Source organism: Notamacropus eugenii, chromosome 3 (assembly GCF_028372415.1).
Source record: "Notamacropus eugenii isolate mMacEug1 chromosome 3, mMacEug1.pri_v2, whole genome shotgun sequence".
Lineage (NCBI taxonomy): Eukaryota > Metazoa > Chordata > Mammalia > Diprotodontia > Macropodidae > Notamacropus > Notamacropus eugenii.
The window spans coordinates 427,709,897-427,728,251 of NC_092874.1; the positions used below are offsets into that span (position 1 = coordinate 427,709,897).

At 47.7% G+C, this 18,355-nt stretch overlaps 1 protein-coding gene across 1 annotated transcript in view; it reads right to left on the reverse strand.

Annotated features, from left to right (window-relative positions):
• PLXNA1 (plexin A1) overlaps positions 1-18,355 on the reverse strand; it is a 291,520-nt gene that overhangs the window by 130,664 nt on the left and 142,501 nt on the right. Inside the window, exons 4-5 of the mRNA XM_072598341.1 lie at positions 14,678-14,818; positions 944-1,044 (exon numbers count right to left, since the gene is read on the reverse strand). Of these exons, the coding sequence (XP_072454442.1) occupies positions 944-1,044; positions 14,678-14,818 (242 nt within the window). The remainder of the gene's footprint in view (positions 1-943; positions 1,045-14,677; positions 14,819-18,355) is intronic.

Below are 18,355 nucleotides of genomic sequence, written 5' to 3' on the forward strand. Positions count from 1 at the left end.
CATACTAACATGGTAGCTGATGACAGTTTATGGTCCCTGGTTCCATGATTATCTGGAATTTGAACAGGGAACTTTGGGAGGAACAGGCATGATTATCTACTGGTGACATTTCAGAGTCCATGAGAGACCAAGAGACCACGGTTTTGAGGTGAAGGGTCTCCCACCCTAGGCAAATCTTCCAGAGGGAAGAGGAACACAATCCTTCTTCTATCCCTCTCCTCCATTTTGTTTTTCATTATATTACTTTCATTAACAGAGGATACTTTAATTAAGTTCTGTAAAGGAGCCAAAAATATACGTATATATAACAATTACACACAAATCCTGTAGCTTCCTGGGGCCCTGGCAATCATCAGCAGTCTTTATCCTGGGGGTCAGCGACCTGCTCTCTGGCCGACAGGCCCTGTCCCCCCAGTGGCTGCCCTGGCCTAACCATGGGAGAGCCAAGAGTGAGTCCAAGTTAATTAAACACTCCCCAGGTCCAAGCTGGGATAACACACGTTCCACTGTAGCTTTAGAATTCCTGAGTGACAGAATATTAGAGCAGCAAGGGGACCGTGCTAATAATCATAGAACCTAACTCTTACATTTTACTAATGGGGAAAATAAGTCACTTGTCTAAGATTATACAGTTAATGGTGGACTGAGTTTAGGTCTCCTGACTCCCACATTCACAGCTCATTCTCCAGCAACCCAATCTTCCTCATTTTGGGATTGGCCCCCCTTTATCTCACTCAGGGGTCTTTTAAAAATTCCTGAACTAATACTGTCCCCAGAGAACACCAAGGCCCAGAACGAGGGGTTGGGACGTATATCCCAGGTGAGAGAAGAAGCCATCAGAAGTCCTGGGATGAGAATCAAGAATGCAGATGGCATCATCACTAGACTGGGCTCCTTCCCACTCCAACTCAATGACCACATCCGTACTTCAACAGAGACTCACATGTTATGAAGGACACACCATCCACAGTGGGGATCCCGGGAGCCTAGGCACAGCTCGCATGTGGTATACTGTTCACAGCTCTCCACCGGAACCCGAGTCACCTGCAAGGAAATGACAGGAGATACGTTGCAGAGGCTCTGAGGAAGTGGAGGGGAGAACACTGCCCAGCCCCAGGGCTGGCTACCCTATACTGCAACAAGTTAAGCTCACTTCCACTCCATGAAAGGAAAAACTTCCTAATAATGCAGTTATTCGGAGAAGACTGAGCTGCCTAAGAAAATCACAGGATCCTGGATTTAGAGATGGGAGAGAGGGAGTAATTTCCCCATCACTAGAGATGATCCTAGGACAATAAAGCTGAATGTTTGGCTTGGAATTACAAAGACCCAGGTCCTATTACCGCATCAAGAAACATACTAGGTGTGTGACCCTGGACCAGTCACCCCACCCCTCATTAGGCCTCACTTTCTGTATCTATAAAATGAGGGGACTGGATCTGAAGGCTTCTAAGACCTCTTCCAGCCCTAACTCTAGGACCATTTGTTGGGAGTGTGGAAGGAGGTATTCCCTTTCAGGTGAAGAATGGACTACATCAGTCATGGAAAACACACAGCCTGCAGACCAACAAGGTCCGCCTACAGCAGCAGAGAGGACAACAAACATAACTGGGGAATATTTAACAGAATAAATAAAAATACAAAACACACTGAAGCCACTACATTTTAAAACTAAGTTAGTGTACAGCCCACTGGGATTCTTACGTACAAGGTAGCAGACCCTCCAGTTTCTCTAAGTTTGATACAGCCGGCCTAAATGACTTCTGGCATCCTTCTGCCTTCTGAAGAACCTTCCGGACATGGCTGAGAAAGCTGCTATCCAACTCAAGAACACACAATGGCTCCCTATGCAGTCAATACGCATTTATTTAGTGCCTGCTGTGTATCAGGCACCATACCAAGGGCTGAAAATGCAGAGAAAAGCAAAAACACAGCCCCAGACCTCCCGAGCTTGAATTCTGATGGGGAAACATGGCATCCAGAGCCTTTCACAATCTGGATGCAACCTAGATTTCCTGCCCTAAACTCACCCTCACTAGGCTCCATGAGTTTCATATTCTATTCACCATCCCCAAACACCTACCAGGATCTCCCACCTTGGAACATTATTCTCTGCCCCAAAAACTTCCTTCTGCAGCCCATACCAACTGTTGTAGCCCCAGCTTCCCAAGAAAGCCTTTCTCTTGATAGACAGACAGACAGATATGGATAGAAGTAGATAGATAGATATGTGTATATATACATACACATACACAAATGTACATACACAAACCAGAAGTGATATTCTCTCTCATTGGACTTTGTAGTATTGAGATCCCTCAATATTCTTACAGATCTCTCATATCTCAATCTAGATTCTATTTTTCTGGGCACATACCATGACTCCCGCCAGACTGTAAGGATTGTCAGGGACCCATGTCTGATCTCTCTCTCACAAAGTGTGGTAAATTGTACAGAATATAACAGACATTTAAAGGTGTGAATGAAGTGTGAGGGAGGGCAGGCTCAGGGCAAGGCTAGAGAAAAAAAGTCAGCTGGGCCAGGCTGAGGTTTGGGGTTAGGAGAACCTTCAGCAGGGAGATGAGCCTAGAAAGTGAATGTGAGGTCATGCCTTGAACGTTTGATTCAGGAGGCCTAGGTTCAATTCCTGACTTTGCCAAGGACAGGTCGTCAGATTCTGAAGAGGGCATTTAAGCTTTCTGAACCTCAACTTCTCCACAAATAAATGAAGGAGATGAGATGGGTTCCTTCCTGCTCTGGCACCTCAGCCCTTCCATCCACACCGCACAGCATGAGGCATGTCTGGAATGGCAAACTCAAATAGAAAAGAGGACCATTAAGCCATCTTCTCCCTTTGAAGGCATACTGGCTTAGAAAACCACATATTAACATTATCTCTGTCCCATTCTTTTGTGCTGGCCTGGATTTGACACTTCTGGAATAACAGAATGAGTTCAGGTCTTGAGAGCTAGCATGCCCTGCGTCCAAATCCCTTCTCTGACTCGACAGTGTGACCAGGAGCCAGGGATTCAATGTTACTGAACCTCAGCTTCTCCAACTGGAAAAAAGAGACAATATAAACCAGGAGAATCTTTCTCATAGGGTTGTAGGGTTCAAATGAGAAAACATATGTGAAATGCTCTACAGGTCTCCAAGGTGATCTTCTGGGCCCTCCCAGCACTAACATTCCCAGTTCTAAAGTTCCTTACAGGTCTAATATCCCATGACCTCCACCACTAGCAGTCACTCTCCCCCAAATCAAAGAATTATCTCAGTGGTCAAATCCACCCTGTGGTTGGGCAGCAGACACCTGGGGATTTAGTCAAAGCTGCTTCTAGGTACAGTCAAAAAAGAGCAAGAGCAGGGACAAGGGAGTCAATCAACAAGCATTTATTAAGCACCTACTATGTGCCAGGCAACTACGTACTGGGGATACAAAAAGAGGTAAAAGGCAGTTCCTGACCTCAAGGAACTACACACACACACACACACACACACACACACACACACACACACACACACGCTTTGCCCTCAGCTATGATCCTCTGGACAAAACCTAAGTTCTAACAGCTGAAAACGGTCTGTTACAGACAGCATCCCCCTGCTGGTCACATGTCATCCCCCTGGACCTCAGGAAGGAGGAGAGGAAGGGGAAGGAAGAGGGAGGGGGAAATTCTTTAGGCAAAAACTGCAGTTTACACGTCTTCCCTACCAGTGGCAAGAGAACTGAATCTGTTGCTAATTTAAATGCAGGACAGTGGCTCTGAGAAGTCTTAAATAACCATTTACATAAAGAATTAGAACATCTGGTAAATGAAATGAAGAGGTCAGAATGAGAAAACATGCTGGTTACAAGCCCAGAGCTCTCCCCACCCACAGCCACTGACTGGCCTCCTCTTCTGCCCCCTACCCTCTCACCACATGCTGCACACTGCTTTGGGTTCCATTACAGAACCCAGGAGAAGTCCTGACCAGCCTGAACCCAGGTACTTGGGTCAGGGATAAGAGAAGAGAGGGTGCTGCCCCAGGTTATGGATCCTCTAACTCATGAGGTGACAACTGCCAGTCACCACTCATATAATCTAAGACTTGGTCTCCCAATCTGTAGAATGGGCACAATAATACTCATTCTACTCAGCTCAGGGGGTTGTCATGAAATAAGGCAAGATATGAACATGGAAAGGTACAAATGAGTCAATGTGACCTTCTCTGGCTGCTCACACTGAGACAGCCAGCAGTGCTGGGAATCAAAACAGCTGGTCAACTTTATTTATGACCTTGGGTCAGTTCCTTTCTTCTGGGTCTCAGTTTCCTCCCCTGTAAAATGAGTTGGGGGCAGCTGGGTGGTATGGAGGAGGGAGTGCTGGGCCTGAAGACCTGAGTTCAGATCTGGCCTCAGACACTTCCTAGTTGTGTGACCCTGAGCAAGTCACTTCACCCTGTTTGCCTCAGTTTCCTCATCTGTAAAATGAGCTAGAGAAGGAAATGGTAAAGCCACTTCAGTATCTTTGCCAAAAAAACAAAAACAAAAACAAATGAAGTCAGGAAGAGTCAGACATGACTGGAACAAATGAGTGACAACAAAATGAACTGATCAGAGCAAGTGACTAGTTCTCCGGTCCTCATACACCATTCATGGGCTGCGTTTCAGGTCCGGTCCAGCCTGGCGTCCTATGTCTTCAGGTCACTTCAACCTCACCATTCCAGTATCCTGGGCTCTAAGGTTCCTCTCCGTTCTAAACATTCTAGGATTTAGTCTTTCTTTTTTAGGGGGGAGGGGGGTGAAGAACAAGGGCTATGCTAATAGAAGATGCACTCATTCTTCTCTATTTGCCCCCCTCCCCCAATTTGGACAAATCCTTCTATCTGTTCAACATATACATGTTAATGATGGGGGGAGAGGGAGCAGGAGGGAGGGAGGATGGGAGAAAGAGAGGGGTGGGAGGGAAGGAAAAGGAGAGAGAAGAAGAGAGGAGGGAGAGGGGAAGAGAGGAAGGGAGAGGAAGAGGGAGAGGGGGAGAGAGGGGCAGAGGGAGGGAGGGAGGGAGAGGGAGAGGGAGGAAGAGGGAGAGGAAGAGGGAGAGGGAGAGGGAGAGAGGGAGAGAGGGAGAGAGGGAGGGAGGGAGAGAGAGAGAGAGAGAGAGAGAGAGAGAGAGAGAGAGAGAGAGAGAGAGAGAGAATGAGTTTAATGAAGCTCCTCTTACAGCCCATAAGCCTTTTCCTTCCTTCCAGAGATTGACAATCCTTAGAGAAATCCTTAAGAAAATTCAGGGAACAAGAAAAAACCCCAGATTTCTCCCCAGCCTCCAATGAACAAATCTGTCACCCACTTCCCCTTCCAAAAAGTCCTGTTGGGCTCCCAGGGCCATTAACTGCACCCCCTTTTTCCTCCAGCCTCTCCTGGGGGTCCCCAGCATCTGCCCCAGCTGGCTAGGAGGGAAGAAAATGAACAAATGCCCACAGTCGCTAACCTGGGCCTGCAGAGACCTCATGGACCATTTCGAAATCCAACCCCTCATTTATACCAAGAAAGTAACTGCAGCTCAGAGTAGGGCAGCAGCTCGCCAGAGGCCCACCCAGGGCTGGACCCCGGATCTCCTGACTCCCCTGGCCCCAAATTCTTCCCAATAAACTAAGCCCGAGCCAGCTCCTCTCCAATGTGCAAACAAAAGGCGGCCTAACAGAGTTCTGGGCTCCTAATTAATAGCTCCTCCAGATGAGATTAGAATCCCCTGGAGCTTCTGGCCCCTAGGAGCCAGGACACAATTGTTCACTTAATTACTTCTCTCGGCTTCTCCGATAACAACAGCGCCTCGCAAATATTTCTTTTTATTAATCAACTGAGCCAAGAGCGAGAGGAGAGGAGTGAGATTCCCTGTCGATCTCCTCTGGAGTAGAAAAGACGCTGTCCGCTGACCAGAGAAGGCAATGAAATGCCAGGGCACTGGAGACCGACCCAAATCCTGGCTGTCACTGCCAACTGCCAGGGGGGCCCTGGACTAGTCATGTTCCTTCTCAAGCCTCAGTTTCCTGACCTATAAAACCAGGGAGTCATAATCAATCAACAGGGGAGTTGGAGTTGTTTGACCTTCCTTCTGGAAGTGTCCAGCACGGGGATCCTCAATACTAATCAAGACTGTCCCTGACCTCAAGGACCTTACATTCTAACAGGAAAAGTCAACATCTCCGATTTAAAGGGAAGTACAGAGGACAAGCCTAGATAAATTCCTATGAGAGAATAAGCCTTCCATGTTGTAGCTGAGACATCATTCGACCCACAATTTGAGTCGCTATACCCGAGTGTGAATCCTAAGACTCTGCCCATAATTACCTCTGTGGAAGGAAGTAAATAAGCACTTATTAAGCGCCTACTGTATGTCAGACACTGTACTAAGCACTTTACAAATTATCTGATTTGACCCTCACAAGAAGCCCGCCAGGTTACAGATCAGGAAACTGAGGCAAACAGCACTGACCCCAATCCCTTAGTTCCTATTTGTCCTGAACAGAGATGGCTTTGTGTATATTTGTTTGCATGTTGTCTCCCCCATCACACTGTAAGTTTTCTGCAGCCAGGGACCTCTTTTGCCTTTTTTTTGCATCCTGGTGTACCCCATTGTACCTGGCCACACAGCAGGAACTTTAAAATGTTTACTGATTAATTGACTTGCGCAGAGTCAGACTGCTAAAAAGGGCCTGAGGCTGAATTTGAACTCAGATCTTTATGACTCCAGGTGCTGCTTTATGGACTAGGGGCCCCTTAGTTGCCTCATGGGCAAGCCATTTCACCCAGTCTCAAATGTGAAGGCTGGGCATTATGACCTTTAAGGGTCCTTCCTAGCTTTTCATCAAGCCTATGACCCCAAGATCATGGGGGAGTGGGAAGGGGCCTGACCTGGTGGGGGACCCTAGGCTCCATCTCCAGCTCTGACAGTGACTCACTATGACGAGCCCAGCAGGCAGGTCCCCTCTCTAAGCGTTCGGTTCTTAAATACAGGACAAGTGCATCATCCCCACCATGCCCATCTCTGCCTTTGGATGACAAGAGATGATGTGGGATTGGTTCCATTGCCTGTCTTCCATAAAGCCTCTCTCTCTCCTTCCCTCATTAGCCTCAGGCTGGAAGTGCTCTTGGTCTCTCTCAGGAGCACCCCTCCACCCCCACCCCCATGCATTTAATGCATTTGCCTTGCTCCATATTTATCAGTGGCTAGGTCTCCCCCTCCTCCTCCTCCTCCATGACCACCAGCTCTTACTCTTCTGCTCAAAGCAGGTACTCAATAAATATTGATGAATGAATGAATTCCTGTGGAAAAAAAGTCTGACTGCAGGGACAGAGACCCTGTCCAGCAGAGAGACATGAAGACATCCTCTCCAGAGGCCTTCTTGTCAGACGCCCTTCCAGCGCTAGACTTCTAGAGCAGAATAATAGGTCAGATACAGAGCAGGATTGCTTATACTAAACTGTTATATACATACACATGTGTGTATTTGTATACCACCACCACCACCACCAGCACCACCACCACCAGCACCACCACCACCACCAGCACCACCACCACCACCAGCACCACCACCACCACCACCACTACTACCATCACTACTACTACTACTATTACTACTACTACTACTACTACTACTACTACTACTACTACCATCACTACTACTACTACTACATGGCTGGAAATTTTTAAACACCTCAGACACTGAAGAACCAAACTTCTAGGTAACTCAGGATGCAATAAACAGGTAAACTATAAAATACTGCGTCCCAAAAGTCTCACTGTGGTTCAAAGCTATGTAAGTTCCACTAAGACTTTGGGGACACTCTGTATTTCCAATAAAGACCTACGAGAAAGAAATGGCCTGAGACACGGCATCAAGGAAACATCGGAATGAGGAGAGATCAGAGGCTCTAAAAGCTAGAAGGGACTCCCAGGCCAGCTGCTCTAAGCCCCAGCATTTGAGACCCAGGAAGGATAAGGGTCACACACTGATTAGCATCTGAGGCGGATTTTAAAAATTCTAACTCCAGAACCATTGCTGGGTCAGGCAGGTAGTAAAAGCAAAGAACCCCAGATGGACAGTTTGAGTCCTATGCTGGCAGCCCCCACAAAAAAAGTTTGAAAAAACAAAAGCCAGAGTAAGGCCGGCAGACGCTTTGTAAACGACTAAAGAGAACATGGACAAAAATGGGAAGGTGTAGACGGAGCTGGGATCATCCACACTCCCTCCCCACCTGTACCTCTTATAAGAAATCCCTGGTTTTCTTCCAAGCTCCATTCAGACCACACCTGCTCCAGGCCGCCTCTCCCACGCCCATTCCCCAGTATCTACACTGTACTTATCTGAGTGCTGGAAGATAGCAGGTTCTGGTGGGTTCAAGTCTCCCCTCTGACATCTTTCGCAAGGTGAGCCACCTCTCAGGGGTCTACACAACTTTCTAAGATTAAACCTCGTACAGAAGTCCCAACCTTCATTGGCAGAGGAAGGTCCTCACTACAGAGACCAGGGATATCCCAGGACTGGTCACCAGTACTATCCCCCTGCTTCTTCATGTGCACAGAGTCACCTCAGACGGAATCACCTCAAGGGCAGGGACTGTTTGAATGTTTGTCATTGTATCTCCTGAGCCTGACCTAGCAGGGGCATCAATGTTTGTGGGCAGCCTGCCTGATCCCATAGCCAGTGGAAAAGGAAAGAACATTCCCCTTAGAGAGGAAGCAGAGAGCTGGCAGGGAGGGCCAGGTCTGGGGCCCCCAGAGATGGCCCCAGCTTGGGAGGGTGACCCAAAGCAAAGCAAGAAGCCAAGGCCCTGAAAGAGCCAATAGCAAAAGTCAAGGATGAGACTCTCTTTCGTTCTGTCCCATCTATGTCATTCTCTTCCCTCCCCCTGTTCTCCCTCCTCTTTCTCTCCCTTCTGTCCTCTTTCTTTCTCTATCTACTCTGTCTTTTCATCTCTCTCTCTCTCTCTCTCTCTCTCTCTCTCACACACACACACACACACACACACACACACACACCCCATATATTAAAGATGGGGGAAAGGAAGCACTAGCCTTAAGACAAGACCCTGGACTTCCTCCTGTGCCCAACTCTCGGGGAGACTGTGCTCAGGTCATTCACCTTCTCAAGTTCCCTTTCCTGTAAAAGTGAGACATCAATCCCTTCCAGGCTCCCTCCAAGGGCCACCACTGCTGCCTGAGAAATAAAGGGGGGAGGAGCAATCTGGAAGCCCCCAAGTCCTCAGTAGGGCTGGGGCCAGCCTCAAGGGCATCCCAAGAATCTCTCTGGATGACTCAGTTGGGGCCAGTAACCTTTTCTGAGTCATTAGCCTCAAAGACACACAGAGTAGCATTCTGGTTAAGTGAGTTATGTTCCAGATATCCGAGGTCCAAGAGTGCCATTAAAATGTGCCACCTGTTTTCATGACACTTCGCACCCTTTATGGGGTGAGTTTCTACTTCCCCAACCAACACCACTGTGAGGGAGACAGCCCAGGCATCATTGTTTCATTCTATGGGTAAGGAAACTGAGGCCCGAAAAGTGAGAAGGATTTGAGATACCGATTAGGGGGCGGATTTCAGCCTCAAACCCAGACCTCCTGGCTCCAGAGCTGGTGTTTTTCCATTGAACCACGCTGCATCTCTAGATACAGAGAGAGATATATATGGATCCCAACCCTGGCTTAGCAACACCCCAGGGTGTATTGCAAAAGCTATAATAAAATTTTCGAAATCTGAAAACAAAATTATTTTTAATTCACTTTCATTTAAGGAATAAACGTGCCACAAAGCCCCTCATTCAGAGAGGGGGGTGGGTGTCATCAAGTCAAGGAAATAGTGCTCCCCAAAGCCTGGTATTTACTGACAGCCACAGAGCAGGAGATGCCACACAGACACACAACAGCACAAAGAATACAACAACTTACATCTCCAAAGTGTCTTAAGGTTTACAAAGCATTTTATCAGGAGACAAGTGCTGCATCGTTAGCCCATTTTAAAGATGAGTAAACTGAGGATCAGAGAATAACTGACATAAGCACATGTTTCGATAAAGGCTCAAATCTAGATCATGTCAACATAAATCTCATCCTTTTGTCACCAGATCATGCAAATGGATGCACAGACACACACCCAAATGCACATTCTCCCTACCTGGGCGAAGCAGGAGATAGAGATAGACGCTGACAAAACAGGGGATGGGGGCAGAAAGTACGCAGCAAGGCGAGAATGCCATCAGGAGACCTGACTCAGTTCTGTCACTACTGCACTGTGTGACCTTGGGCAAGTCACTCAGGCGTACATGCACTTGTATACACATGTATAAAAGATACATAGACAGATACACACATGCATGTACATGCATGTATTGCAACACAGGGTACATACACAGGCAATGCACATGCATATGTATGTGTGTGCATAATACCACAGGGCCCACTTCTGTGCATGTGTGCATGTGCACACACACACACACACGGCCCCAGATGGCAGGAGGCACAGGTGTGCTTCCCAGGACCAGTAAAAACAAGTCTATAGACAGAGCAAAGAATGTGGCAGGCAAAGACAAGCCTCTTGGGCCTGTCCTGGCTGTCTCTGAATGGAGAGCATCCCCCTAAGTTGGTTTCCTTCCTTCCTTCCTCAAGACAGACACCTGGAAAGGGGGGGAACAAAGGAGGGGCAAAGATACCCTCAGTTCTGGAGACAGATGCTCTCTCCTCCTCTCCACTACCCTAAACTCTATCCCGCCTTCTGGGCCCAGCTGAAGCTGTCCTGGGTCCTCTCCATGGTCCTGTGACTGTTCCTTTCCTAGAGATCCCTCCAGACTTTGGCCCACATGTGACAACCCCATCCCTGCCTGGGTACTGCCTCGGAGGGGCCCATGACTACTGCATGTGTTTCAGTCTTGTCTCCCCAAGAGCTCCCTGGAGGCAGAATTGTGACTCCTTCCTCTGCCGGTCCTGTGCCCCTGAACACCCCAGTGTTAATGGGAAAGCTCATCATGTCAAAGAGTCCTAGGATCTCAGGCCTGGAACTGAACTCTGAGAGAGAGTGGGGGCGGGGAGAGATGGGACAAGAAAAAGGACACTGAAACTAAAGAATCAGAGGAGCTGAGTATGAATCCTGCCCATGCTTCTGATTACCTCAGTTTCCCCCTATGCAAAATAGGAGAGCCAAGGACTGGCCTCAGTGACCTTCTGTATCTGTGATCCTATGATTATCTAATAGAAGAGGAAACCCCAAGCCCAGAAAGAAGGAAATGATTTACCCAAGGTCACACAAAGAGTTAGGCTTGTCCAGATCTACTGGGTGGTAAGTGACTGCTGGTGGGCAGCAGTCAGTAAGTCATGCAAGTCCAGCTGGCCCTCAGGCCCCAGCGACATCTGTTTGGCAGTCTCAGTGGCGCTGGGGGCTGCCCCCGAAAGGGAGGGAGAGGGGGCTGACCATTCAGAACGATGGCCCCAGTGCCTCCTGCAGCAGGAAGTGATGAATTAGGGAACAAGGTGCTTGGGAGAAAACCGCTTGACTGAGATTTCTAAAGGAGCTTTCCAAGAGGTTTTCATTATTATTATTATCATCTGTCCTCTCTCCCAGACTCTTCTGCTCTGGCTCGCTCAGTCTCTTCCCTCCCACCTCCTCTATCTTCCCACGTCCCTTTGTTTCCTCCCCACTCCCCAGGCTCCCTCCCTCCTACTCTTGCCCTCCTTTTCCTTTCTTTCTCTTCTCCCCTTCTAATTCTTCCTTACCTGACTCCTCCTCTCTTTCCTTCTATCCATCCCTTTTCCATGCTATACCTCCTGTCTCTCTCCTTTTCTCCAAACACCATCCTCTTTTCCTCTTCCCTCCCTCCCTTCCTTTCTCTTGCTATCATCCCTCCTTGCTCTCATTTATCATACCCTCCCTTTCCTGACTTACAGGAAGACCTCTGAGGCAGGGTCAGAGGACAGTGGATTAAAACACACAGGAGTCTGAACGTGGTAAAAATGAAGAAATCTTTATCACAGCAAGACATGATTAGATTTGGAAATGACAACACTCAATAGATGTCTAGGCCAGGGCTGGGTATATTTTAATAGGCTCTAAGTTCATTCTGGGGAGTCAGGACATTGTACTAGAAAATGCCACTGGACCTCAAATCAGAGACTAGGCTTCCATCCCACCTCAGACACCTACTAACCTCGAGCAGGAAGCAGCGATGTAGTGCAGTGAGAACACTAGGTCTGGAGTCAGGAAGACCTAAGTGCACACAGAACCTCAGACACCTAACCATGTGACCCTAGGAGAGTCACTTCACCTACCTGCCTCAGCTGCTCAGCTGTAAAACCCAGATAACGGTAAGAGCACCCACCTCTCAGGATTGTTGTGCGGACCAAAGGAGGTATTTGTGAAGTGCTTTAGTATCATGCCTGGCCTATAGTAGGTACTTAATCAATATTTGTTTCCTTCCTTCCTACCAATGAAGCAATTCACTGACCTCTCAGGACCTCCGTTACGCCCTCTGTAAAATGAGGTAAAATGGCTCCATGGACCCACTGATACCATTTCTAAGCACATCCAAGGATGTCAAAGATAGAGGGGGCATTAGGATTGGGGAGGTCTTTTGGACTGGGCCTATGATCTCATCAGCATAGGGAACCCCTGGTAGGACACTCCATTACTAATGAAGATCAGGCCCTGTCTCCTAGAGTAGGGCATGAGACATTCAGCAATTTGCCCAGGGTGCATTAAGTGGCAAGACTTGAACTCAAGTCTTCCTGACTTTGAAGCCAACTCTCTATCCATTAGGCCACCTTGCTTCTCTACAGCACTAAAGCTGAAAAGAAAGTGGGTGCCCAACAACTAGGGAATGACTGAACAAAATGTGGTATGTAAATATAATAGGATAAAGAAATGATGAATAGGAAAAATTCCAAAAAACATGGGAAGACTTCTATGAGTTGATGCAAAGTAAAGAAAGAAGAATGAGGAAAATGATTCACAGGCTGAGCACATTGATGGGAAGGCAAACAATGCTGAGAGGGCTCAGAAGTCTGACTGACACAGAGGTCTGGCTGACGAAGAACAGAGAGTCGAGGGACCAGAGAGTGGCATGAGGCAGACAGGGCCAGATGTGGCCAATGAGCTCCCTTGTTTTGCTTTACTATGGAAACACTGTATAGGGGTGGGGGTGTCAGTAAAAACTGACAGCAATGGGAAAACATGCTCAATATTTTTAAAATAAAATAAAAAGAGGGGTTTGGATTGGAACCAGATGATCTCCAAGGTCCATTCCAGTTCTAATATTCTGTGCATCATCATTATTCCCATTCTCCAAGAGGCAGGAGCTGACCCTGGAGAGGCTAGAGATGCAAAGCTGGGCTGATCTGCACTTCCCCATCCTCTAATAGAGACCCAAACTGGTTCCAACATGGTCACACAGCTGGGAGCCCTCAAGAATCAACGACCAGGAGGACTTCTGGGAAGAAAAGAGGAAGGCTGAACTAGAGGTTCAGAGAAATCTGGATCTGCTAATGAGATAAATATATCCCATCCACTTAGCCCTCAGGCAATGATAATGTGGGGAGCACCAGGCCCCTTCGAAAGAGGCCAAAAAGATAAGCATTTATGGGACTTCCTGCCAGAATCCACCAGAATCCCCACCCAGCACCAAAACACACGGGCTGGGGAACCTCTTCTAAGTACCAATTATGCACCCCAGCCTGCGCAGGATGAAAGAGATTGAGTACCTACTATGTGCCCCTGCCTACAGGGGATAAGAGAAGAGGGAGTGTATCTCAGGGAGTGTAGAGAGAAAACGCATTCTACTGACAACAACACCTCAAATCAGGAGATCCAAGTTCCTATGCCCATTCTGATGCTTGCTGGGTGACCCAGGACAATCACTTCATCTATAAAATATGAGGATAATAACAGCACCTACTTCAGGGTTCTTGTGAGGGTCAAATGAGATTAATGGAAGTAAAACACCCTGAAAACCTTAAAATGCTACATAAATACTACTACTACTACTACTACTACTACTACTACTACTACTACTACTACTACTACTACTACTTCTAAGACCTGAGTTCAAATCCTCCCTCAAACATTTACTAGCTAGATGACCTAGGAAAGTTCATGCAGCTATTCTGTGCCTCAGTTTTCTCATCTGTAAAACAAAGGCTAACAGCACCTACTTCCCAGGACAGTTGTGAGGCTCAAACCAGGTAGCACATGTAAAATACTTTACAAACCTGAAAGCTCTATAGGAATGTTATCATTACTATAATGTTATTAAACAGCAGAGGATGATATAATTGTCTGTTATTTTGATTTCTACTCCCATCATTTCTTCTGGTCCTCACAGAAGTCCCATGAGACAGAAAGAACAGGGATTATGATCCCCTCTTCTTTTTACAGGACAGAATAATCAAGTCTTGAGGTGGCTCAGTGACTCCCTCAAGACCACACAGTGGACAGGAGAGATGGGAAACAACCCAGGGCACCTGGCATGGAAGTCTGTGCTCCCTCCATGAAATCATGGTGCCTCTTCTCAGCTCCCAGATGTATATAAAATGGCTATCCGTACAAGTTTTTAGCAGCACAACCCCTGGGTGCCTCCCCAGAACCTGGCCCACAAAGGGAACCATCATCACATGCCTGCTGGTGTCAAGAGCACACGAATGCAAACCTACCTGTTTCTCAGTCATGGCATAGATATACTGCCGGCTGGGACTCAGAACCAGATCTCTCAGAATGGAGCTGCCCTCGTGGGCCACCACGTTCTCATACTGCAAGGCAGGGCGTCCCCCGGGACTGGACAAGTCCACTAGGATCTGTGCAAGGGAGAGGAAGAAGGTCAGACTCTCTGGACAAACATCTTGCAATTCCCCAACAATTGTACACAGGACTCCAATCTCCTACTCATAGAAGTAGATGTCACCTCTATCATAATCCCTTCTGGGAGACTGGACTCACTATAGGCACTCCACCCCTAGGTCTCGCAGGGAGTCCAACAAGGAGACTTCAGCATTCACACAAGTTATAAAAGAGAAGTTGGACACAGATTCCCCACTGAGTTTCTGAGATGGAAGGGGATGTAGAGATTCCCTGCACAAGGACAACGTACTGGAAAGAACATCAAACAGGGGAGTTGAGAGAGCCTGGATTCAGATCCCATCTGCACCACTGTGACTTTGGGCAAAAACCTTTCACTCTCTAGGCCTCAGTTTCCTCACCAATAAAACTTGGGGCTTGTGGATTTCTCCTGTCTTCTAATAAATCCTATGATTGGCCTTGTTGTATAATTCAACTCTCATTACAGATAAAGCAGGTGGTGAGACTTGGGAAATACTGGAATGCTTCCTGCCTTAGACCAAAGAAATCCCTCCCAACTGCTTGCCTGAAATTCTCATTGTTAATCACCCTTTTGAGTCAAAGCACTCTGTCTCCAGAAAGCACCTGTTCACAGACAACTGCAGGGGAGAGGAAACAGCTTTGGGTTCCAAGTCAAAGGACCCCGGACCAAGTCCTTGTTCTGCCATTTGCTCTGTGACAGAAAAGCAAGATGAGGGATGGAGGAAAGAGCATTGGATTTGGATACAGAGGAGACCTGGGTTTGAATCCTGCCTCCCACACTTCCTAGCTGTGTGACCACGGACAGATCACTTAAACCCTCAGAACTTCCTTCACTCAGTTATAGTAAGGGCTGAATGAGATAATGCATATAAAGTGCTTTGTCAGCTTAAAGTGCCACATCCTTGTCACTCATTAGTGTGGTAATTAGTATTCAGAATACCAAAGCAGGAGGAGCCCTCCCCTGGCCTCAGCTTGACGATCCCTAGCTTGGCACCCAATCAGAGCTCCCCCTCTGGCCTCCAATGCCCAACCCCAACCCCAAACACCCCAATCCTCTTTCCTTTCAACTGGCTCAGCTCCAGTCCCCGCCTTCCATGATAAAGCCCCAAGTCATTTGCATAGTTTCCTATCTAGAAAGAGGGAGCTGGGGGAGAGAAAGGGGGCCCCCCTTGCCCCCAGCCGCCTTATTAGCATGGAAATGTATTCCAGATCACAAACAAACTGGGGGCCGTTTAATTAGAGCGACTCCTCTGATTCCCCGCCAGCCAGCCTGCCGATAACATCGGCCAGGAGTATTTTTAGTCGCTTTCACAAAACAAATGTATTTAATTAAGAGAGAGAGAGAGAGAGAGACCCCTGAGGAACTTCCCAGAAATGTGAACTTCCCTGCAAACCACAGGGGCGGTGGGATGTGGGTCCGACTCTGGGGCTGGAAGTGGGGGACAGAGAGAGGCAGGGACCTCAGCTCCTCCTCCTGGTCTCCCCGCAGCTTCCACAGACCCTCCCCAGGCAGAGGAAAGCGCTGGGGAGATGGGAAGAAATGTGTTCATTAGGGCTGACTCACCCCAAATGCCTGCTCCTTTCCTTCACCATGCTGGGAGGCAGCATAGTGTGTGGCACTGGGCAAGAACATTGGCTTGAGTTCCAGCACCAGCCAGACTGCCACTACCAAGGAGGTTATCAATGGAAGAAACCTTAGGAAGAGGAAACCACTTAGGGGCTCTTTCCTCAGCTAGTTCTGTGACATTTAGGCCTCAGTTTTCTCATCTGTAAAATGAGTCATAGCCCCCTCCAAGCTCTGATATTTTCAGATACTCAGGTCTGATATGATGGCATGATATGATTCTGTCTCATGATTATCAGTTATAATGGGGAGGGGATGGAAAGGATGCATCGCAGCAGACGAGTGGGAGGAAACTGAACTGCAATCTATTCATTCTGTTGCCCAAAGGGCCAGAGGTCAGTGTCCAGTATCCTTCCTCCGTAGTCCAGAATTACGGCTAGGAAACCCTGGAGGGAGAAATTGTCTTATGTAGTAAAGAAACTAGGTCACCAAGCAATGCTGTGGGACTTGAACCACAGCTAGAGCCACCAAGAAACAAGGCAGGTGACAAAGAGAGGGGAAACAGATTCCTCCACTATACCATCATGATATCTCTCTCTCTCTCTGTCTCGCTCTCTCTCTCTCTCTCTGCCTGCCTGCCTGCCTGCCTCTCTCTCTCTCTCTCTCTCTCTCTCTCTCTCTCTCTCTCTCTCTCTCTCTCTCTCTCTCTCTCTCTCTCTCCCCCTGCCCCCTCCATGCCCCAAGGATCTACTCATGGTTCTGGGGTGTTGGAAGATTTACTAAGGCCCTTTCCTCATCACCCTGTGAGAAGGGTAACGGAAGTACCACCTCCTCCTCCCCTGTTTTACATATGGAGAAACTGAGGCTCAATGCCACTTCCTTCTCTAGGACTCAGTTTCCTCATTTGTAATGAATGACTGCTCAGTCTCTCCTCTCTCCAATCCATCCTTCACACTGCTGCCCAAATGAGTTTCTTTAAGTGCAAATCTGACCATGTCACCCTCCTGCTCAATTAACTCTAGCCGCTCCCCTTTCCCTTTAGGATCAAATGCAAATTCCTATGGCTGCCCTGATACGTTCTTCTCACTGTGGCTCCATCCCAGCCTTATTTCACTCCATCACAGACTCTTCAGTCCAATCAAACTGGCCTTTGCACAATTGACTCCTTGCCGGCAATGCACTCCCTCCTCTCACCACCTCGGTCTCTTAGAAACCCTCCCAACTCAGCAGACAGCCCACCTCCTACTGACCCCAAACTGCCCCCTATTTATCTGAAACACACATAGCATAGGTTCTCTCCCTCGATGGGACGTGTATTGTGTTCTCTATGGACTTCTGTGTGTGTACTGTTTTTCCCTAAAGAAGGTAAGACCCTGGAAGGCACGGACTGATTCACTTTGGTCTTTCTCTCCCACAACACCTTAAATAGTACAGATGCTGAACAAATGCTTACTGAATTAATGGATGATAAACATGTGCTGAACTAAACTTTCTTCCACCTCTGGTTTCTGTGATTCAAAAGTCAACAGACACTGGTTTCGAGTGGATCTGCTCTGCTCAGTATGGGCTAGCAGAATGAAGGGGAAAGGGAGGAAGTAAATCACAGGATGCATATAGAACTTTAAGAGTTAACAAGTATTCTACGAACATTACCTCCCTTTATCCTCAGAACAACCCTAAGGAGGTAGGTGCTATTATCATTCTCATTTTTCAGATGAGAAAACTGAGGCAGAATTTAAGTGACTAGTCCAGACTCACAAAGCTAGTAAATAATATTTTGAGGTTGGATCTGAACCTAGGTCTTGTTGACCTCAGGTCCAATGCTCTAATCACTGGACCACCTAGCTGCCTCAAATGGCAAGAGAGGCTTTACAAAAAACTAAGGATAAGGAAAGAAAAATCCTAAGGTAAGAATCAGAAAGTAGAAATTTTTGGAGACAATGGGCCTGAG